This window comes from Aspergillus karnatakaensis, assembly GCF_047715665.1.
Source record: "Aspergillus karnatakaensis strain CBS 102800 unplaced genomic scaffold BJY04scaffold_54, whole genome shotgun sequence".
Taxonomy (NCBI): Eukaryota; Fungi; Ascomycota; class Eurotiomycetes; order Eurotiales; family Aspergillaceae; genus Aspergillus; species Aspergillus karnatakaensis.
The window spans coordinates 185,987-204,523 of record NW_027395766.1 but is presented as its reverse complement, the minus strand read 5'-3'; the positions used below and the strand labels follow the sequence as shown (position 1 = coordinate 204,523).

Genomic DNA, 18,537 nt, shown 5'->3' with positions numbered 1-18,537 from the left:
AATAGATCCATGCAGCAGGGATACCTGGGACTACCCTCTCCGCTCATCCGGTCCCCTAAAGGAAGGAAAGGACGAGGTATAGCAGCTGCGAAGGGCTTTCCACCTGCCGGATATTAAACCACCTTTCTCTGCCAGCTTATACCCTCCTATCTTCTCCTTATCGTGATTTCTCATAGCGTGCACCTCTTGGCCTTTGAACATGTCGAACACTCCCCCATTTACGGTGAGTATTCCCTCGCTCGTCGAGCAATCCCGTAACGCAATCTCACAATCCGGCGTCGACGCAGCTGAATGACCCGTCCTTGCTGCACGATGCATCGCTTCTCAACGGAAAATGGGTACAATCTCAGTCTGGCAAGCGGTTCGAGGTTGAGGGTAAGCTCCCATTATCTTCTTAAACCTAGCTGATGTGCCCGGCCGACTGACCAACACTCTGCATGTAGACCCAGGAACCGGTGTCGCCTTTACCACCGTCCCGACGAATACATCCTCCGACGTGGACAGCTATATCCAGTCCTCTCACGCCTCGTTCCTCACCTACCGCCACACCAACCCGCGCACCCGCGCAAAGCTACTCCTCCGCTGGCACAACCTAATCAGCTCGTCCAAGACCGACATCGCGACACTCGTCACCTACGAAACCGGTAAGCCCCTGACCGAAGCTCTCGGTGAAGTCGACTACGCCCTCGGCTTCTCATGGTGGTTTGCCGGCGAGGCCGAGCGGATCAGAGGCTCTGTCGCGCAGCCATCCGTCGATAACAGGCGGACATTCGTGATCAAACAGCCGATTGGAGTGTGTGTCGCACTGGTCCCCTGGAATTTTCCCGTCGCAATGGTGATCCGCAAGATTGCGGCGGCTCTTGCGGCGGGGTGTACGATTGTGATCAAGCCGTCCCCTGAGACACCGTTGAGTGTGCTTGCGCTGGCTGATCTCGTGCTCCGTGCTGGATTCCCGGCTGGTGTGGTTAATATTATAACAACGGATAACAAGCACACCCCTGCGGTCAGCGAGCTACTGTGCAAGCATCCGCTTGTGCGGAAGGTGAGCTTTACGGGGAGTACACAGATTGGCGAGTTGATTGCGAGACACTGTAGTGTCGGGCTGAAAAAGGTTACCTTGGAACTTGGTGGGAACTGCCCGTTCATTATCTTTGATGACGCGGATTTGGATGATGCGCTTGCGGCGCTGATGGTTCTCAAGTGGCGGACCGCGGGCCAGGCGTGCACGCACGCGAACCGAGTGTATGTGCAGAGGAAAGTATATGAGAGGTTCCTCGGCATGACTGTTGATGCGACGAAGAAGATCAAGGTTGGGCATGGAGCTGCGCCAGGGGTCACGATGGGAGCGTTGACGACAGGACGGGGCATTGAGAAGTTGGAGAGTCATGTTAAGGATGCCCTTGACAAAGGGGGTGATGTTGTTCTGGGTGGGAAGAGAGCGGTTGGCGATGGTCTGAATGGAGGGAACTTCTTCGAACCGACTATTATCTCCGGAATGACAGAGGATATGCTAACTACCAAGGAAGAAATCTTTGGACCGCTTCTCGGTCTTTACAGATTCGACACAGAGGAGGAGGTCGTGCGTATGGCGAATGACACCAGTATGGGATTGGCCTCGTACTTCTTTACGAAAGACGCCAGTCGCACATGGCGGTTGTTGGAGAGTCTGGAAGCGGGCATGATTGGCATGAACACCGGTACGTTGCTTAGAATACTATTGCTTGAAATATCTAACGAGACTTGTTCTGTAGGCAACTCATCAGCAGCAGAGTCACCCTTTGGAGGCATAAAGGCGTCTGGATACGGCAAGGAAGCCGGCAAAGATGTGGCGATTGAGGGGTATCTGGTCGCCAAAACGGGGACTCTGACTGTCGCTCCGGCCCCAGCTGAGTCGAGGTTGTAGATAACTGGAGATATTTTGTCTGTTCGAATATATGTCATTGCAACTCGTAAATTCTATTCCATAACTTATCACCGCTGATACCTAAGGAAGCATTACTGTCTAGCCTTCACAGAGATATTAGCCTTTGAAGGAAGTAGCGATATCCAATGGAAGATAGACTCCATCCCCCGGACCACTATCTAATATCTACAATCATTTATCAGGCTCTTTGAGATTTGAGTCTTTGCCCAAGCCCAGCCCTAAACTCCATCTAGTTAAACCAGATCCACTTCAGCGATCATTCCCCTTTCAGCTCGCTGGTTCCTTCCGTTCGCGGGAGGAGACTGTAGATCGTTGCCTTTCTGACCTCTTGCCCGCCCCAGCCTGTCTCAACTTCGAGGCTCTTCATGTGGCGGGTCAATCTGAATACGTTTGTAGATAAGAACGGGGCGAGAAGTGGCAGTGGCAGTACGGAGTATCCGGTCGTTCTGCATGCTAGGTAATCAACTGACACATCGATACGCAGAATCATTATCGTTATACATTCATCAAACAGGAAGAATCCGGACGCCTAGTTCGGCGAGTATCTCTCGCCAATCAAGTTCGCCATCCGAATGCTCTTGATCCTCATGTCCACGGTCCTTCTCTAGTCTCCCCCAAATCATCTTGATGATAGCATACTGCTGCTCATAGCTTCTCATTCCGTAGGCCTGCACTCGCCGCCACCAGGTATCCCACTCTTTCCGATGTTCCCCGACAGCCTCGCAAGACGCCACGAACGCGGGCCAAGTGATTGGTGCTGGGAAGGAACTATCGCCGGTGGATGTGAGAGTTGTATTGATTAGTGGCGGAGCTGCTGTTGAGGTATTTACTTTCAAGTCCTCTGCCTCGTTCATCGCGTCCAGGACAGCGCGTTGTTCCTGGTGCAAGCTCGCCCGGCTACACTGCTGGATTGAGCGGTAGTAGTAGACTAGGGAAGCGTTGTGGAAGGCCTTGGCCTGTGCACGGGCAATGTCAAGCATGTGTTCTTCTGCACCGATCGTTGCGGCGTTGATCGAGGAGAATGATTCGCTGGTTATTGCGTACGAGGAGAGTGTGTCCGCGAGCGACTCGCAGGCGGACAAAAGGGATTCTGGATACTCTTCCTCCACTTGCTCTCGTCGGTAGTAGGCAACATACTGTGAGAGTCGATATATCTTGAAGATTGCTCTGGCGATGGAGGGTGTAATTCCGTAGAGAAACTCGATGCTGGCCTCTAGTGAATCGAGGTCTGCCCCGCGAGGAACGGCGTCGTGACCAGGCCAGGGCTTGCTATTGACGAACGGCGAGAGCGTTGTCTGCCCGAACAGATGAAGCATTTTGCAGATGTTGTTCAAAAGACAGGTTTCTTTGCTGACTAGCGTGGCGTAGTGTCGAGAGGCTTGCAGTTTGATCCCTGCCTCAAGATGAATCCAGTGGTCCGCCATGCCACCATCCATGATCTAAAAGGTCAGCCTAGAGGTCTGTGAGAGCGCAGCACGGGTGGTGGCGCTTACGTCGGCAGATACGAGTGAGAGTATTGCCGCCATGATGTCCTTGTAAGGGGTTGACTTGGTAGCAAGTGCGCTCTGCAGTGACACTAGAGCCCGCTGTTTATGATGACAGGCAAGCTGCTTGAGAGCATCTTGCCCTGTTCTTGTACCCTGCAGATTAACAGCTGCGATGGAGAGGATACTGTGAAATACCGCCGCACTGGCCGAGTGGAGGCGCCTGGCTGAACCCTGCAAAGCAAGTGGGAGGTAGACCGTCTTCCAGGGGTTTCTCGGGTGCGATACTGGCTGCATTAGATGGACTACGTGCTGCATGTAATGCTGCATCAACATCGACGCTGTCGTTTCCGCTATCATGCTTGTTGCGAGGTCATGTTCAAAGAGAATGGAGCTAATTTCTTCAGCGCCATGGTCTTCATTTATGTCATCCGACAGTTCAGCAGGATATAGGGGTAGGGAAATGGCAGCGCTGGTTTCTGCGGGAGTAAATTCAAGTTCAGGGGGATCGCAAGAGGAGGAGGAGGAGGAGAGGGAGGAATGATGTGGTGATTCTGTGCCCTGATTATTCGTATTTTCGACGGTGTGTTCCGTCTGGAATGACGATTCTTGTAGTGATGTTGAAATCGGGCTCTCTATGTGGACTTGGTCCAGGAATATGTCGTTGAATACGATGTCAGATCCGCCAACTGATCCCAAGAGCTGCGGCATTGAGTCAGAATAATAACGATGGGGGGAATAACTCCTCGGAATGGATGAGGCAGTGTCGGACTGTGGGCTGGTATCATAATTCTCCAAAGAATCACCCTGGTCAAGTGGATAAGTGCCAGTATCCAAGTCGTCGCTCGTCGAAGACGGAGTGTGAGAGGCAGGCTGGGCGTGGAAAACCGAAAAGGGTCCAATAGTGGTGGTAGTGGAGGTTGCTGGCCTGTCCGTAGTACCCTCCAGGGTGGATAGAGCCTTTGCGACCTCGTCATCGGTCATCGGAGGGCAGGCAGTCTCGTCTAACATTCACTGTCAGTATTGATTCCCACCGGCCAGGTAAACCGGCAGTACGCACGACCAAAATGGATGCGCCGTCTACTGGTATTCGGGTCACCATTCCAAATCAGACGCACGTCGTAGCCCGCGCATTTGATCTTGGCCCGTTCGCAGGCTCTGCAAGTACCGGGTCGCTCATCGCATTTGACGCGGCGTTTCCGGCATGTCCAGCAGCTACTCGCCACGTCAGTTTCAGTGGTATGGGGTGCAGAGAGAATCAAACTTACCCGCTGTAAGAAACCGACTTGGTTGGTCTTGTCTGTTGTTCTACGCTGGCATTCCAAACGAGTTCGACCATGACTTTGGGGAGCGAGGGAGGATGGACTGGGCAGTGGGTTGGAGAAGTTGGAGTCGTTCGTTGCGGGGTTGGAGGCAGGCTGCGGTGGAGCATGACTGGCTGATAACCGCCTCCAACCGGCTGGCCTTAGCTAAATCATAGCCGCATAGATAAGCAAGGCGCCAGGCTTGTCGTCCATTGTCACTGATGTGGCGTCTCCTGCGTCGATAGACCGAGATGTGGCAAGAGTGCCCAGGTCCATTCTCACCAAGTCCGGGTAGATGCCTAGATGCGGAGAATCTTGAGAGAATCTAGAAGCAGCAGGGGTCCCTAACTTATATAACCAGTCAAACGATCGCACCTTCCCACTCCACTGAACTCCACCTGCACCTACTGCAGGTGTAGCTTATATTGGACTTAGGGAGGTACCTGCCTGCGTATACTCGTTAGCTCCTTCCACTTTAGTTCCGCCAAAGCGATTGGTTGAGATACAAGATATACACCTTCAGCTTATAACTACAGTCAGATCATCTCTACTCTCAACAGCAACATCCTCACGATGCCACCCCCCACCCCCCACGACGTAACCATCTCCGACGTGGTAGCCCTAACCCAACACCTTATCCAAATCGACTCCTCCACCCCATCCTCCGGCACAAACACCACCGGCGAAACCGCCATCGCGCAATACATTACCGCATGGCTGACTTACCGAGGCATCGAAATCCACTGGCTCGATGACAAAGAAAAACACCCGGGCCGGCCCTCCGTCGTCGCCATCGCCCGGGGCTCCGGCGGCGGGAAATCCCTCATGTTCAACGGACACACCGACACCGTCACTTTAACCGGCTACGACGGTGATCCGTTGAGCGGACACATTAGCTCAGATGGAAGACTCTACGGTCGCGGCGCCGCAGACATGAAATCGGGCCTTGCGGCGTCAATGGTTGCGATTGCGGCTGCGAAGACTCTTAATCTCCGGGGCGATGTGATCCTCGCTGCGGTCGCGGATGAGGAATGCGATAGTATTGGTACCGAGCAGGCTCTTGCCGCTGGGTGGCGTGCTGATGCGGCGATTATCGCCGAGCCGACGGATTTCGCGATCATCAATGCGCATAAGGGGTATGTGCTGCTGGAGGTTGAGATTAGTGGTGTGGCGGCGCATGGGTCGAGGGCGGATCTGGGTGTGGATGCTATTTGTAAGGCCGGGTATTTTTTGGTCGAGTTGGATCGGTATGCGAGTGAGCTGCAGACGAGGTCTGGAACTGGGCAGAGATTGGATGCGCCGAATGTGCATGCCGGTGTGATTCGGGGTGGTGCGGAGATCAATTCGTATCCGGCCAGCTGTGTCGTCTCTATTGAGCGTAGGACGGTCGCGGGGGAGACGGTGGAGAGCGTGAAGAGTGAGTTTCTGGGTATGTTAGAGAGGCTAAAGGTGACGGTTCCTGAGTTTTGGTTTGAGCTGCGAGTGACGGCGTATCGGCCGCCGTTTGCTATTGCGGCGGAGCATTCGTTTGTGAGTCTTGTGCTTGAGAAGGCCCTGAAGACCACAGGCGCGGCACCACCGGTCAAGAGCGAGACATACTGGACTGATATGGCTTTGCTTGATGAGGTGGGGATTCCTGGTGTTATATGGGGACCGAGGGGGAGGGGGTTGCATTCCAAGGAGGAGTCGGTCGAGGTGCAATCCATTAGAGACCTGGCGGACTCGTTTGTGGCCATCTTAGAGACCTTTTGCACGTAGTCTTTCGATATCAGGATGGAAAAAGCGAAGTAATCCACGAACAACACCTGCTTTCCCAATTTCGAGCTCGATAAGTCTCTAGCCTGCTGTATCCATCCGAGTGCTTTTGTGTGGATGGACTCGTAAGCGCAACATATCGTCTACCACAACTTTGAACAGAAATACAAAAGTGATACATGGGGTGTACATTCAAAGAAACTCAGGGAAGGGTTTGTAGCTCTCTGAGCGCATCATCTCCATTAATCACTTAGAAGCTGTACACTATCTAAGCCATTTAGGCCCTTCTCGTAGGGTCGCCCGGTGGTGCCGAAGGTTCATAGTCACTAAAATCATATTCAACATCAAAGTCCTCCTCATCCTCTTCTCCCTCAGAGAGTTCGATATCGCGGAGATTCTCTCCCTCATCTTCCTCCTCTTTGCCGAAGCCGTAATCCTCCTTGCGAATCTTCTTCCACGCAGCAAGGGTCTGCTTTCTCGTGATATGGAACGGTAACTTCGAGAGCGAGACGCACCCGTCTTCTGTGACTTCCACTGTCTGTCCAATCGAGCTTGCTGTGTCCGTCGCCTTGTCCATCAGGATGATGTGGATGAAGAAGACCATTCCGGGCTGTGCAATGACGTTCTGGCCGCGGACGAACATAGGGTAGTCCATCCAGGTAGGCGAGAATGTAGCCCCGAGGGAGTATCCGCAGGCGTTGAAGCGCTGGTCCTTGAAGCCGTTTTCGTCGGCGATTCGCGCGTACGCTTCGAAGACGTCGCCGATCTCGCGGCCTGGTTTGAGGGCGGCCATGGCTGCTTCCATTTGAAGAATGTTGACTTCAAACATGCGGCGGGCGAGTTTTGTGACACCGCCAATGTGCACCGTCCGCATGAGGCATGCGTGGTAGTGTTTATACACCGCGGCGTGTTCGATTGTGAGCTGGCGGTCGATCTTGGAGCGACCGGTTGAGTAGCGGGTGAGCACGGCCTTGTTTCCGGACACCATGATGTTCTCGTTGGCAGGGTCGTCGCCGCCACCTTCGTAGATGGTGCCCATGAGCTCGCGCCAGAGATCGCCTTCGTAGGCGCCTGGCTTGGCCACCTTCAGGGCGCGGATCAGCGAAAAGTCGGCGAGGTAGGCCGCTTTCCGGACCTTGCGGAGTTCGGTTGGCGATTTGATGATGCGGAGCTCGCGGGTGAAGAGGTTGCTGTGGTTGACTAGGGTGCAAAGGCCCGCCACGGATTCCTCAAGAAGCTTTCCGATCTCGAGAGTCAGGGTGGCAGAGTTGGGCTCAAAGCCAATGCGCTTGGATGGCGAGTTGATGCCAAACTCTTTAAGGACAACTGGGACCAAGGAGACCGGGTTGCTGCCTGCGTCGTCCGATCGGATTAAGATGTCCTCGTATTTAAGCACGGAGGTGTAGAGCGCTTGTCGGAGGTCAGGCATGCGGGTGATCAGCTTCATGGAGCCGTCGTTGTGGAAGTACATGGCTTGGAAGAAGACATATCCAAAAGTATCATAGCCCGTCAGGTAGTACAGCGTTTCCTGCTTGGTGATGAGGAAACCGTCAAGCTTCTCGCGCTTGATGAGCTCGAGGGCGCGGTGGCGGCGCTCCTCGAATTCTTTTTCGCTGAAGTGCAATGCCTTCGTGAAGGGCTGGGGCTTCTTAATGGTAGTCATGTTGGATTGAAACGGCTCTGGTGATTTGCCTCGCAGTCAAGGAGGGATACGAGACCTTCTTATCGACGTCTTGCATGGCCCAACGTCCATCTGCGATGCAGTAGTTGGAGTAACGGACTAGGAAGCTCGTTGTCTCTTTCTCCATGGGAGCATACAATCCTGGGCAGTCAGTCTGGCGGAGCTAAGGAACCCATCTTGCCCCTTGTTGGAGTCACTGGGCCCTACGAAGGGGGCGAGCGAATGCGGAAGGAGCCTGCGAGAGGCGGAAGTCGTGTGAATAGTGAGCGGTGGGTGTCAATAACGCCTCCACAATGGATGGAGATTCCGCAGATAAGAATATCAACTTGGCAGCCACCACCGGTCCCAATATGGCCTGGTCCTATCTCCCGGCGGTTTGGTATCTGGGGTATTACTTGGTCTGATGTGTCCATCTTTTATATCGAGAGCTTTCCTGGGGTCTACCTATACCACATATCATCTCAATCATCCCTGACCAGCACGTCCATACCCTTGTTCAAACTGCCCTGGCTCTAGAACCTGCTCGTCATGGCAAAAGACGATACGAAAGAAGGCGAGCTTGCCCGCACAGCGAGCACCGGCGTTGCCTCTGTCGAGATGCTCAGCAATGGCTCCATCAAGCGTGAGCTGAAGCCGCGTCACACCCAGATGATAGCCCTTGGAGGCTGTGTCGGTATGCGTCCTGCAGCAGCTTCATCAACGTGCGCTAACTCACCCTACAGGAACGGGTCTTTTCGTCGGCACCGGCACATCGTTGGCGTTGGGTGGACCAGGGCTTTTGCTTATTGCGTTCATCCTCATGAGCTTCCTTGTTCATATCATCGTGACAGCGGTTGTGGAGGTTGTGTCTTATCTTCCGGTTGGCGGTGCTTCCATGTCGTACTACGGCACTCGCTATGTGTCGAAAAGCCTGGGGTTTGCCATGGGCTGGCTCTATGTGTATTCACTGGGCATCCTAGTTCCCTACGAAATCACCGCTGGTGCTTTGGTAATCGACTACTGGGATAGGTAAGAGAACCACTCTAGTAGTTCCAATCATGCACAGACTAATTCTTTCCAGTCCCGTCAATGTGGCAGTCTGGATCACCCTCTTCATGGTCCTGATGGTCACCCTCAACTTCCTCCCTGTGAGCTACTACGGCGAGTCCGAGTTCTGGTTCTCCTCCATCAAAGTCATAACCATCATCGGCCTTTTGATCCTCTCCTTCGTACTCTTCTGGGGCGGCGGCCCCAACCAAGATGGCATTCTTGGCTTCCACTACTGGAAAGACCCAGGCGCGATAAACACCTGGCTTGCCGACGGTGACACCGGGCGCTTCATCGCCTTCATTCGAACCCTCATCCTCAGCGCCTTCCCCTTCACATTCAGCCCCGAACTGCTCATCGCGACAAGCGGGGAAATGCGCAACCCCCAAAGAGACCTCCACAAAGCCGCCAACCGCTTCATCCTGCGCCTGCTCATCTTCTACATCGGCACCGTCCTCGCCATCGGCGTCATCTGCCCCTCTAACATCGACGCCCTCGTCAGCGGCTCCAGCAGCGACGCAAAATCTTCCGCTTTCGTCGTTGGAATCCAGCACGCCGGCATCCGCGGCCTGGACAGTGTTATAAACGCCGCGATCCTCACAACCGCCTGGTCCGCCGGCAACGCATACCTCTACATGAGCTCAAGAGCCCTCTACGCCCTCGCTATCTCGGGCCAGGCACCGAAGATCTTTCTCCGCTGCACAAAGCGCGGAGTCCCCTACGCCGCCGTCATGGGCTGCAGCCTGTTCGGCCTCCTCTCATACCTGAACTGCGCAAGCAGCAGCTCCACCGTATTCACGTGGTTCGTAACCATAACCAACACATCAGCATTCATCTCCTGGATCTGCTGCTGCATCGTGTATCTCCGGTTCCGGGCGGCGTGGAAAACACAAGGGAAGCCGGAGCTGCCGTACCATAGCTGGACGCAGCCGTACGGGGCGTGGTTTGCGCTGGCCTTCTTCACGGTGCTGATGCTGATTAACGGGTTTAACGTTTTCTTTCCGGGCCAGTTGAGTGCGGAGAGCTTTTTCACGGCGTACATTGGCATTCCGGCGTTTGTGGTTATCTATGCCGGGCATAAGCTGGTCAAGGGGAGGCGGGATCCGTTGTGGATTGGGGCCAGGGAGATTGATATTACAGAGGGGTTGGAACATGTAGACTACTGAGTGAGTGGTTGGAGTTGATATGGTGTAATGATATGTAGCCTTTTACACGTCCGGAGCATTAGAGTGTATTCTCGTCTCTGTTTCTAGTTGTAGTACCTTCCAGAAACCACGCAAACAATGCCATTGCGCTTCTCAAGGACAAGCCTCGAGTCTGCCGTAATATACTTAAAATAATATCTTAGGAAGATATACAGATAGTAAATAATACTACTATGGGTCTACCCGTATACTTTCTTACATCTTAGATCCAGGCTCTTCTTCTGTGTATCTTCTTCTGGTGAGTCTATCTGACATGGAAGAGCGAGTACACAGAGGTTCCGTGCACATGCTGCTCTCTACCCGACACGAGCTAGCTAAGTTAGCAACCTCGTTTACAGCCCGTTTCTAATAGGCTCGTGTTTAACAAGACTTAGATCGCTCGGCTAGAATTTTTGCGATTGGCATCCAAGCTCAAAATCCGAGAATTCTTGCGAATTCCCCCGGATTTTGCACCTCCGCATTTCACGATGTGACGATAATCACTACTATAAAAAGGACACCTCGCTTTATGGCCAGCCATCGTCTATCTTCCAGTCACAGCGCAAGCTAAAGTCTGATTTCTGATCTGTTCCGAATATCAACTACAATGGACGCAATCAAAGCATCCGGTACAGAGCACGATGTCGGCGCGCCCGTCAAGCCCTCAATGACGGGCACTGTCGGCATCAGCGATGAGATACTCGCGCAGATGTCGGAGCGCATTCCCGACTTTACGGAGACGATGCAGCGCGCACATCGTGCCTCCGAGTATGAACACAGCATGACCAATCTGGAGGCCATCAAACTGTATCCCAAAGCCATAGCGTCTAGCTTCCTCATTAGTCTTTCCATCATCATGGAAGGCTACGATACCTCGCTCTTGGGCTCCTTTTACGCCTATCCTACGTTTGCAAAGAAATTCGGCATCCCGATGGGCGACGGCACCTACCAGGTCACGTCGGCGTGGCAGTCTGGCCTACAGAACGGAACTCAAGTTGGTCAGATCATGGGCCTGATGGTTGCTGGCTTGATTGCCGATCGGATTGGATACAAGAAGACCATGATTGGCGCCATGGTGCTCTTGTGCGGTTTCATATTCATCATGTTCTTTGCGCAGAATGTTGGCATGCTTTTTGCCGCAGAGATGCTCTGTGGTCTTCCGTGGGGTGCCTTTCAGACATTATCTGTGACCTTTGCCGCTGAAGTCAGCCCTACCGTCCTGCGCCCCTACCTGACCGCATACGTGAACCTCTGCTGGGTAACTGGCCAGCTCATCTCCGCCGGTGTCCTCCGCGGCCTTCTGCAACGAACTGACGAGTGGGGTTGGCGAATCCCCTATGCTCTTCAGTGGATGTGGCCCGTGCCCATTATAGTGGGCATCCTCTTCGTCCCCGAATCTCCATGGTGGCTCGTCCGCCACAACCGTCTTGAGGAAGCAAGACGCTCTCTCCTGCGTCTAACAACTCGCGAAAACACGCGCTACGACCCCGATGACGTAGTTGCCATGATGGTCGTGACGAACATGCAGGAGGAGCTCGCTCGCGACGGAGTCTCATACTGGGACTGCCTGCGAGGACCCAATCTCCGCCGAACCGAGATTGCCTGCGTCGCTTGGATGTGCCAATGCCTGACCGGGATATGGTTCGGGGGCAACATAACCTACTTCCTTCAGCAGCAGGGCTTTGACGCGGACCAGTCGTTCAGTTTTGGACTGGGGTTGAACGCGCTGGCGTTTTGCGCGACCCTGGGCTCATGGTTCGTCATGCGGTGGGTTGGGCGGCGGAGGCTGTATTTGTGCGGTACGGCCATGATGCTCGCAGTTCTCCTAGTTGTTGGGTTCATGGGTATCCCCGCTACGAATTCCGGAGTCAGTTACGGCTCAGCGGCGATGCTGATGCTCTTCGTCGTGTCGTATGACCTCACCGTCGGACCCGTGTGCTACGCCATTGTCTCTGAGATCCCCTCGACACGCCTCCGAATCAAGACTGCGGTCCTTGCGCGAAACGCTTATAACGTTACCACGATCGGGGCCAACTTTTTGAATCCCCCGATTCTCAACCCCACGGCGTGGAACTTGCGTGGCAAAGGGGGCTTTATCTGGGCGGGATTCTGCTTCCTTTGCCTCGTGTGGACATTCTTCAGGTTGCCGGAGCCGGCGGGCCGTACGCCGAGTGAGCTGGATGTTCTCTTTGAGAATAAGATCTCTGCGAGGAAGTTTAGTAAGACAGAGGTAGATACGTTTCGGTCTGTGGCTATGCAGGAGCATTAGGTCTCTGCGAGTGGATACGTTCCTGTCCGTGGATGTGCAGATGCCTTAGTTCTGTTTCGCATGTATCTGACACTCTTTCTAAGAGAATGAGCTCCGGATGGGTTGTGTTGTGGTGATTGCTTGAGGGCCCACGAATACTTTTCCATATAGTTGTTAGGTCCCTAATCCAACACGACCTTTACGCGTATTAGGTCTTTCAAAAATAGAATCTTAGTTCTTTAGCGTGGAATCCTGACGAAGGAACACCTTGAACTCTGAAGACAGCACAACCCTCTGATATCTCCACGATCCAGTGAGGCGCGTGTTGGTATGATTCCACTACGGTACCCTAGTTTCTGCTTTTAACACTAGTTTTATTTTTATATTACTTTTCCCCTGTCTTATATGTACCCCGCACTTTTCATACCATTTCCATTCCCTATAGTCTCTCCGTCCTTTTTTCTTTTCTTTTTTCTTTTCACCTTCGAGTCTTCGACTCCACCAAGATGCAAAGGACCGACGCTTGTACCACGATGCCAAAACAGACCCCGTGCGATGCATGCGCCCTCCGCCGCGTCAAGTGTGACGCCTGCAACCCTTGCACCTGGTGTCTGAAACATGACCAGCCATGTACCAATCTACGCATCCGCCGGCGCCGCGGGCCAAAGGGTCCACGGCCCTCGACGATTATGCGCGTTACTGAGCAGCGAACGCGGTCTCCGAGAACGGATCGCGATTTGATCTCGTCTTCTCCGATCCCGTCTCACTCTACAACTGCAGCAACACCGGCGCCACAGGCTAGCGGGCGGATTACACCATCGCAGTATCTTCCATACCTCGATATGTATCAGTCGAAACTGTACGCGATCTGGCCGGTTGTTGCCGCAGAGGATCTGAAAGCCAGACTATGCGATGATCAGCATATCGAGCCGGATGTGATTGCGCTCGCGGCGGCTTTGAGCGCGGCGACGATTCTCCAGCTTCGGCTACTCGATGAAGACGCAGATAGTAGTTCAGCGGCAGCTACGAGCGAGGCATTTGTGCGAGAATGTCTGCGCCATCGAACCACTCTGACGTCGGTGAACACGATATCGACAAATCTACTGCTGATTTCGCTGTTCTTGCACATGTACTATGCGAATACAGAGCAGGTCCACGCTGCGACCTTTGCGCTGCGCGATGCGATCACCTATACGCATCTCCTACGGCTTGATGACGAGGATACGCTCGACTCACTCCCTGTCGCAGAGAGGGAGGTAGGGATTCGAATATTCTGGGTTTTGTTTGTTACTGAACGGTAGCCGTCGACCTTGCTTGGTTTGTTCGGGGATGTGCTGGCTAATGCTAATCCATCGCAGAACATTCTGCAGCACCCATGAAATCCCAATCCTGCTTCAGAAGATTCCCTACCTCCCAGATCCAACGCGCGAAGTTAACCACGGTATCTGTTCGATCTCGGGGTTCTGCCGCCTCGTGCGCCTCTTCACCCTCGCCGAGTCGCTTCTCCCCTCAACGCCGAAAGCAATCGAGCGGCCGCAGGAAAGGGGCGAGCTTCAACTTCTATACCAAGATATCACGACGAACTCCGTATCCGGCGACGAGGATGCCGCGCGTACGAGGAAGGGAATGAGCAGCAATAGCAGTACAGTCACCTTACAAGAAGTCGACATCCAGACGACCCGCGCATGGCTGCAGTCCCTGCTCTGGCAGCGCGCACTCTCGAACTTCCTCCTCGATTCGCACGCCCGCGAGGTGCACTTCACCCCCGAATTCCCCCTGCCGCTCGCAAAGGGCCTGCTCGGCTTCCTATCGCGGATCCCGCTCGAGTCGATCCGGCCGCATGCTTATGCCATGGTACATACTACACACTCGCTCTTGCACAGCATCAGCAGTATTGAGTATGGTATGCTGACGATTTTGTCTAGGAAGTAAAACTCACCCAGGTGGCGCACACCCTCCTCGATATTATCATGATCGTGCCGTCGATCCGGCGCGCGCGGGGCACGTCCTCCAACGGGGGTGCTGTGGATGTTGTTCTCGCGCTAGAGAAGTTGCTTCGCTCGCTTTTCCGGCGTGAGAGCGAGACGGTTGCGGGGATGCGGCGGCGGCTGTGCGAGGTGGACCTGTTATCGGGTGGATTGGGGTTGGGCTTGTTGCAGGGTCCGGGTGGGGATGGTACAAGCACGAGCACGAGCACGAGCAGTGTGACGGGTTTGCATGTGGGTTTGGATGTGGATGAGGTGGAGGCGGAGGCTCAGGGTTCGGTACAAGGGTACGAGGGTGGGATGGTTATTGAGGCCGGGGAATGGGAGCTTCAGCTGGATCAGAGCGTAATTGATGGTGTGATTGAGGGGGTCGTATCGGGTGATGTGGACTGGTATGAGATGTAGGGTTAAAGAATACAGTGGTGGGCTTGTATCTTGCACTCGCTGAGAATCTCTAAGATTTTTAGTACTACAGTCATAAGTGAGGTCTAAGCGAGGACCTATTGACTTCCTAGAAATAAGACCGCATCCAATTTGAACAAAAGTTTGGTGTGTTTCTCCCCCAAGCTATGAGCATGCATATTGAACGTCTCCACCAAAAAAGAAACAAAAAAAAGAAAAACAAAAAAAAACAAAAAAAGAAATCAGAAACCACAAAACGGTTCATGCAGGCTGAAGCAGTGCGGGGCTCGAGTCTACCGTGGTTGACCGCCTGCCGATCGTTTCCGCCTGACGATCGATTTTCAACCCCCCACCCCCTTCTGAAAATAAAGTTTTTTAATTATATATAAATAAAATTATCTAGTAAATATCTGGTATACTAATTATAAGGTACCTAAGGCCTGTATAGCGCCTTTTTATAGATTCCGAAAGCGCTAGGGAAGGCGGATCTGCTTACCTCTTTTATTAACTAGTAGGGGGACCTCCTTAACTTCCTAAGCTACTGGTAGCTTAATAACCTGTTTCTTCTTAGTTAGTAATCTCTTAGGGGTCTTCTTAGTAATTAATCTAGTAGTTTAAATATTATTTTAAAGCTGTTTAGCTACCTCCTTAGCTAATTAATCCTTTTTTTTCTATTACCTTTTTTACTTCTTTATCTGCATCCGTAGTTGACGCTGTTCTAGTTTCTTAAGCCTTTTTAGCTCCTTTACATGCTTAATTTCTTTCTTCTTAAGCTGCTTTTATACCTTTTCTTCCTCCCTGGCGGCCTTGGCGGTTTATATAGCCTTATTTTTTTTATAGTAGTACGTGCCTGCTAAATCTTCTTAGGGGAATAAAAAATAGTATACTTATCTTTAGGGGTGTTACAGAAGAACAGACCTCTCTGCGTCTTCCTAACCCTGGTAACCTCTCGTAAGCTCGCAACGCTTGACTTAACTTACTTAATCCTCTTTCACACAGCTTCACGTCCAACTAGTATAAAGACTAGTCACAGTCGGGTTGAGCTTAGTTAAAGTAGGCAGGGCCAAGTATCTTACGTATAAGATACCTGTAGAGTAGTTCGTACGAGTATGTTGCTATTTCTAAAGGTAACTCTAAGATAATAATTTGTAATTAATTACGAAGAACAAGTAAGACTAGATATAGTAGTAATAAGCATCCTTAAATATCCTCTACGCTGTATACTATCTTATATACCTTTCCAAGGTATACCAAGTGGTATACCTAATAGGATACCCTTTCCTTATATACTAAACTCCTACTATTATTTAGTATACCGGATGGTATATACACGTGATTTCCTTCGTGGGCGTCTCGCTGGGTGGGCTCCGTTATATAACGGTTAGTATCTGTTCGTGCCTGTTAGTATTGCCAGGTCCGTCCTAACACCGAAGGTGTTTAACATATTAAGGACCCGAATATTATTACAGCGTAACCTTTCGTGGCCGATAATATTCCTTCCTCGATAATAGTATCCTGGGATACTATTATCTCGTCGCAATATTACTAGTCCGTATTATTCTGCCACGTAGACCGCCTGGCTGGGTTCTTAATACCACCTCCCCCTCTTCTTGCTTTTCGTCCCGAAAAGCATAAGTATCATGGGTTCCCCGCACACCCGTGAGTTCTGGTTCCCTCTTCTTTTCTTTCTAAAATAGCTTACCATGCCTCCCAAGCGTAACCGTCTTGCTGACCGTATCACCCAGTCCGAGAGTATTATCCGAAATAGTCTCCCTATCCCAAACCCTTGCGAATACTGCTCCACCCGCGGTATTGCGTGTATCATAGATTCGAAGAGCCGGAACTACGCATCATGTACCTGCCGCGGTCGCAAGTGCGAGAAGCGATTTCACAGCGAAAAACAATGGTCTAACTTGAAACGCGATGAGGAGCGGATAGAGCGTGAGATAGCTAAGGCCGAAGAGGCCTCCGCCCGCTTGTTCGCAAAGCTATCTTATCTCCGGAAACAACGGAAATTTCTAAAAGAGCGTGGCGTCAAGATGTTGGATCATAATATAGTAGTGATGGATTAGTTAGATAAGGAGGATCCTCTAACTACTAAGGATCGCTCTAAACTCAAGCGCCTAGCTAATAAGCACGAGGCTGTGGTTACTTAGCTAGCTATAACATCAGACTAAACTAGTCTAACTCAGATAATTAGGTCTCCAATATTCTGGTAGAACGTAGACTTTTCTGCTTTTAAGATCCCTAGTAGTACTCCTAAACCTTCTTCTAGCAACCCGTCAGGTTCTTAATAGGTTCCTAGGTGTTTTTAGAGGTATCGTATCCTTCCTACTTTACCAGGTATCGGGTTTTACCGCTGACTCGCTTGTGGTTCAGAATTTTTTTAACTTTATATTCTGCTTCGTCTGTTTCTTCAACTTCTACATATTTAGCGAGTTTGGCGTTAACAGGTGCTAGTTCTAATAATAAAATATAAAAAACTAAGTATATATATTTTATTAAGGCTAGTAGCTTTAGTCGATAATTAACTAGTCCTAGTTACTTCTTAATTTTAAATAGTCCCAAGCGGACGTGGTCCAGCTTTGCGCTTGGTTGTTTTATTTTAATGTTTTGTTATAGGAGGAAGACCTTCCCCCCCTCTTCTAGATCTGGTCCCTCAGATCTTTTCTTGTTATAGTAGGTTGCCATTTGCATGTTAACAAATTCCAAGTCTCTTAACAGTTAGGCTTAGATTATCTTTAACCTATTTATAAAGAGGTTGGCTTCTTTAGCTATTAGTTCCTTTTATAATAGTTCCCCATGCATGCTTAGGTAATACCTGTAATTAGCTTTAAATAGTATCATGCCAGTTGCGCTATAAACTAAATTATTGTATGCAAACTAGGCTATTAGTAGATTATCTTCCTAGTTATCTTGCATATAGTTTATATAATATCACAGATATTGCTTAACAGTCTGGTTCACTTTTTCTGTCTATCTATTAGATTGCGGTTGATACGCGGTAGTCATTCGTAGCTCGATCCCTATTTAGTCCGCGACTGATTTCCAGAATTTTACAGTAAATAGTTTATCTCTATCTAATATAATATACTTTGGCGTGCCATGATTCATAACGATAACATTAACGAATAGGCGACCTATGTCCCTCGCGGTTATAGTCGTCGTTGTTGGTACTAGGTGGATATATTTCATGAGTCGGTCCGTGATAACTGCGAGATAGTCCCTTCCTAATACTATAGTTAGTAAAGGACCCACGAAGTCGACTATAATCTATTCCTATAGTTTTGTTAGTACTTCTGGGTTCTGCAATTTTCCGTACAGAGCATGCCTTGCAGGCTTATTCCTAATACAGCTTTCACATTCGCTGATGTATCTTTTAACCTTTTTTCTTATGTTTTTGATATAATAGTTTCTTGCTATTTTTTTATATATTTTATCGATTCCAAAGTGTCCTTCTGTTAGACCGTCATAATATAATAAAATAATCTCGTTGATTAGCGTTGGTGGGATATAGATTAATCCCTTAATCCGAATTATGCCG

General features: G+C 51.2%; 7 protein-coding genes across 7 annotated transcripts; 5 read left to right on the top strand and 2 right to left on the bottom strand.

The window, feature by feature from the left end:
- Positions 1-199: 199 nt before the first annotated feature.
- On the top strand, positions 200-1,903 carry BJY04DRAFT_209873 (NAD-dependent succinate-semialdehyde dehydrogenase; the record flags this gene model as incomplete). The annotated part of the gene is made up of 4 exons (XM_073714181.1): positions 200-223; positions 288-375; positions 444-1,697; positions 1,752-1,903. The coding sequence occupies 4 exons, from the start codon at positions 200-202 to the stop codon at positions 1,901-1,903; spliced, it is 1,518 nt and encodes a 505-aa protein (XP_073567420.1).
- Positions 1,904-2,430: 527 nt separating this feature from the next.
- Positions 2,431-4,747, bottom strand: BJY04DRAFT_221976 (Zn(II)2Cys6 transcription factor; the record flags this gene model as incomplete). Its single annotated transcript, XM_073717270.1, has 4 exons — positions 2,431-3,363; positions 3,418-4,412; positions 4,469-4,623; positions 4,677-4,747. 4 exons carry the CDS (start codon positions 4,745-4,747, stop codon positions 2,431-2,433), a joined length of 2,154 nt encoding a protein of 717 aa, XP_073567419.1.
- A 389-nt stretch (positions 4,748-5,136) lies between these two features.
- On the top strand, positions 5,137-6,650 carry BJY04DRAFT_230566 (uncharacterized protein). Its single transcript, XM_073719318.1, has one exon. The coding sequence runs from the start codon at positions 5,286-5,288 to the stop codon at positions 6,468-6,470; it is 1,185 nt and encodes a 394-aa protein (XP_073567418.1). The 5' UTR covers positions 5,137-5,285; the 3' UTR covers positions 6,471-6,650.
- A 94-nt stretch (positions 6,651-6,744) lies between these two features.
- Positions 6,745-8,130, bottom strand: BJY04DRAFT_221974 (M24 family metallopeptidase; the record flags this gene model as incomplete). Its single annotated transcript, XM_073717269.1, has 1 exon — positions 6,745-8,130. The coding sequence occupies one exon, from the start codon at positions 8,128-8,130 to the stop codon at positions 6,745-6,747; it is 1,386 nt and encodes a 461-aa protein (XP_073567417.1).
- Positions 8,131-8,676: 546 nt separating this feature from the next.
- BJY04DRAFT_209869 (amino acid permease/ SLC12A domain-containing protein) lies at positions 8,677-10,340 on the top strand (the record flags this gene model as incomplete). Its single annotated transcript, XM_073714180.1, has 3 exons — positions 8,677-8,821; positions 8,871-9,156; positions 9,209-10,340. 3 exons carry the CDS (start codon positions 8,677-8,679, stop codon positions 10,338-10,340), a joined length of 1,563 nt encoding a protein of 520 aa, XP_073567416.1.
- A 517-nt stretch (positions 10,341-10,857) lies between these two features.
- BJY04DRAFT_230562 (general substrate transporter) lies at positions 10,858-12,627 on the top strand (the record flags this gene model as incomplete). The annotated part of the gene is made up of 1 exon (XM_073719317.1): positions 10,858-12,627. The coding sequence occupies exon 1, from the start codon at positions 10,966-10,968 to the stop codon at positions 12,625-12,627; it is 1,662 nt and encodes a 553-aa protein (XP_073567415.1). The 5' UTR covers positions 10,858-10,965.
- Positions 12,628-13,139: 512 nt separating this feature from the next.
- Positions 13,140-14,996, top strand: BJY04DRAFT_221971 (Zn(II)2Cys6 transcription factor; the record flags this gene model as incomplete). Its single annotated transcript, XM_073717268.1, has 3 exons — positions 13,140-13,903; positions 13,965-14,460; positions 14,532-14,996. The coding sequence occupies 3 exons, from the start codon at positions 13,140-13,142 to the stop codon at positions 14,994-14,996; spliced, it is 1,725 nt and encodes a 574-aa protein (XP_073567414.1).
- Positions 14,997-18,537: the final 3,541 nt, after the last annotated feature.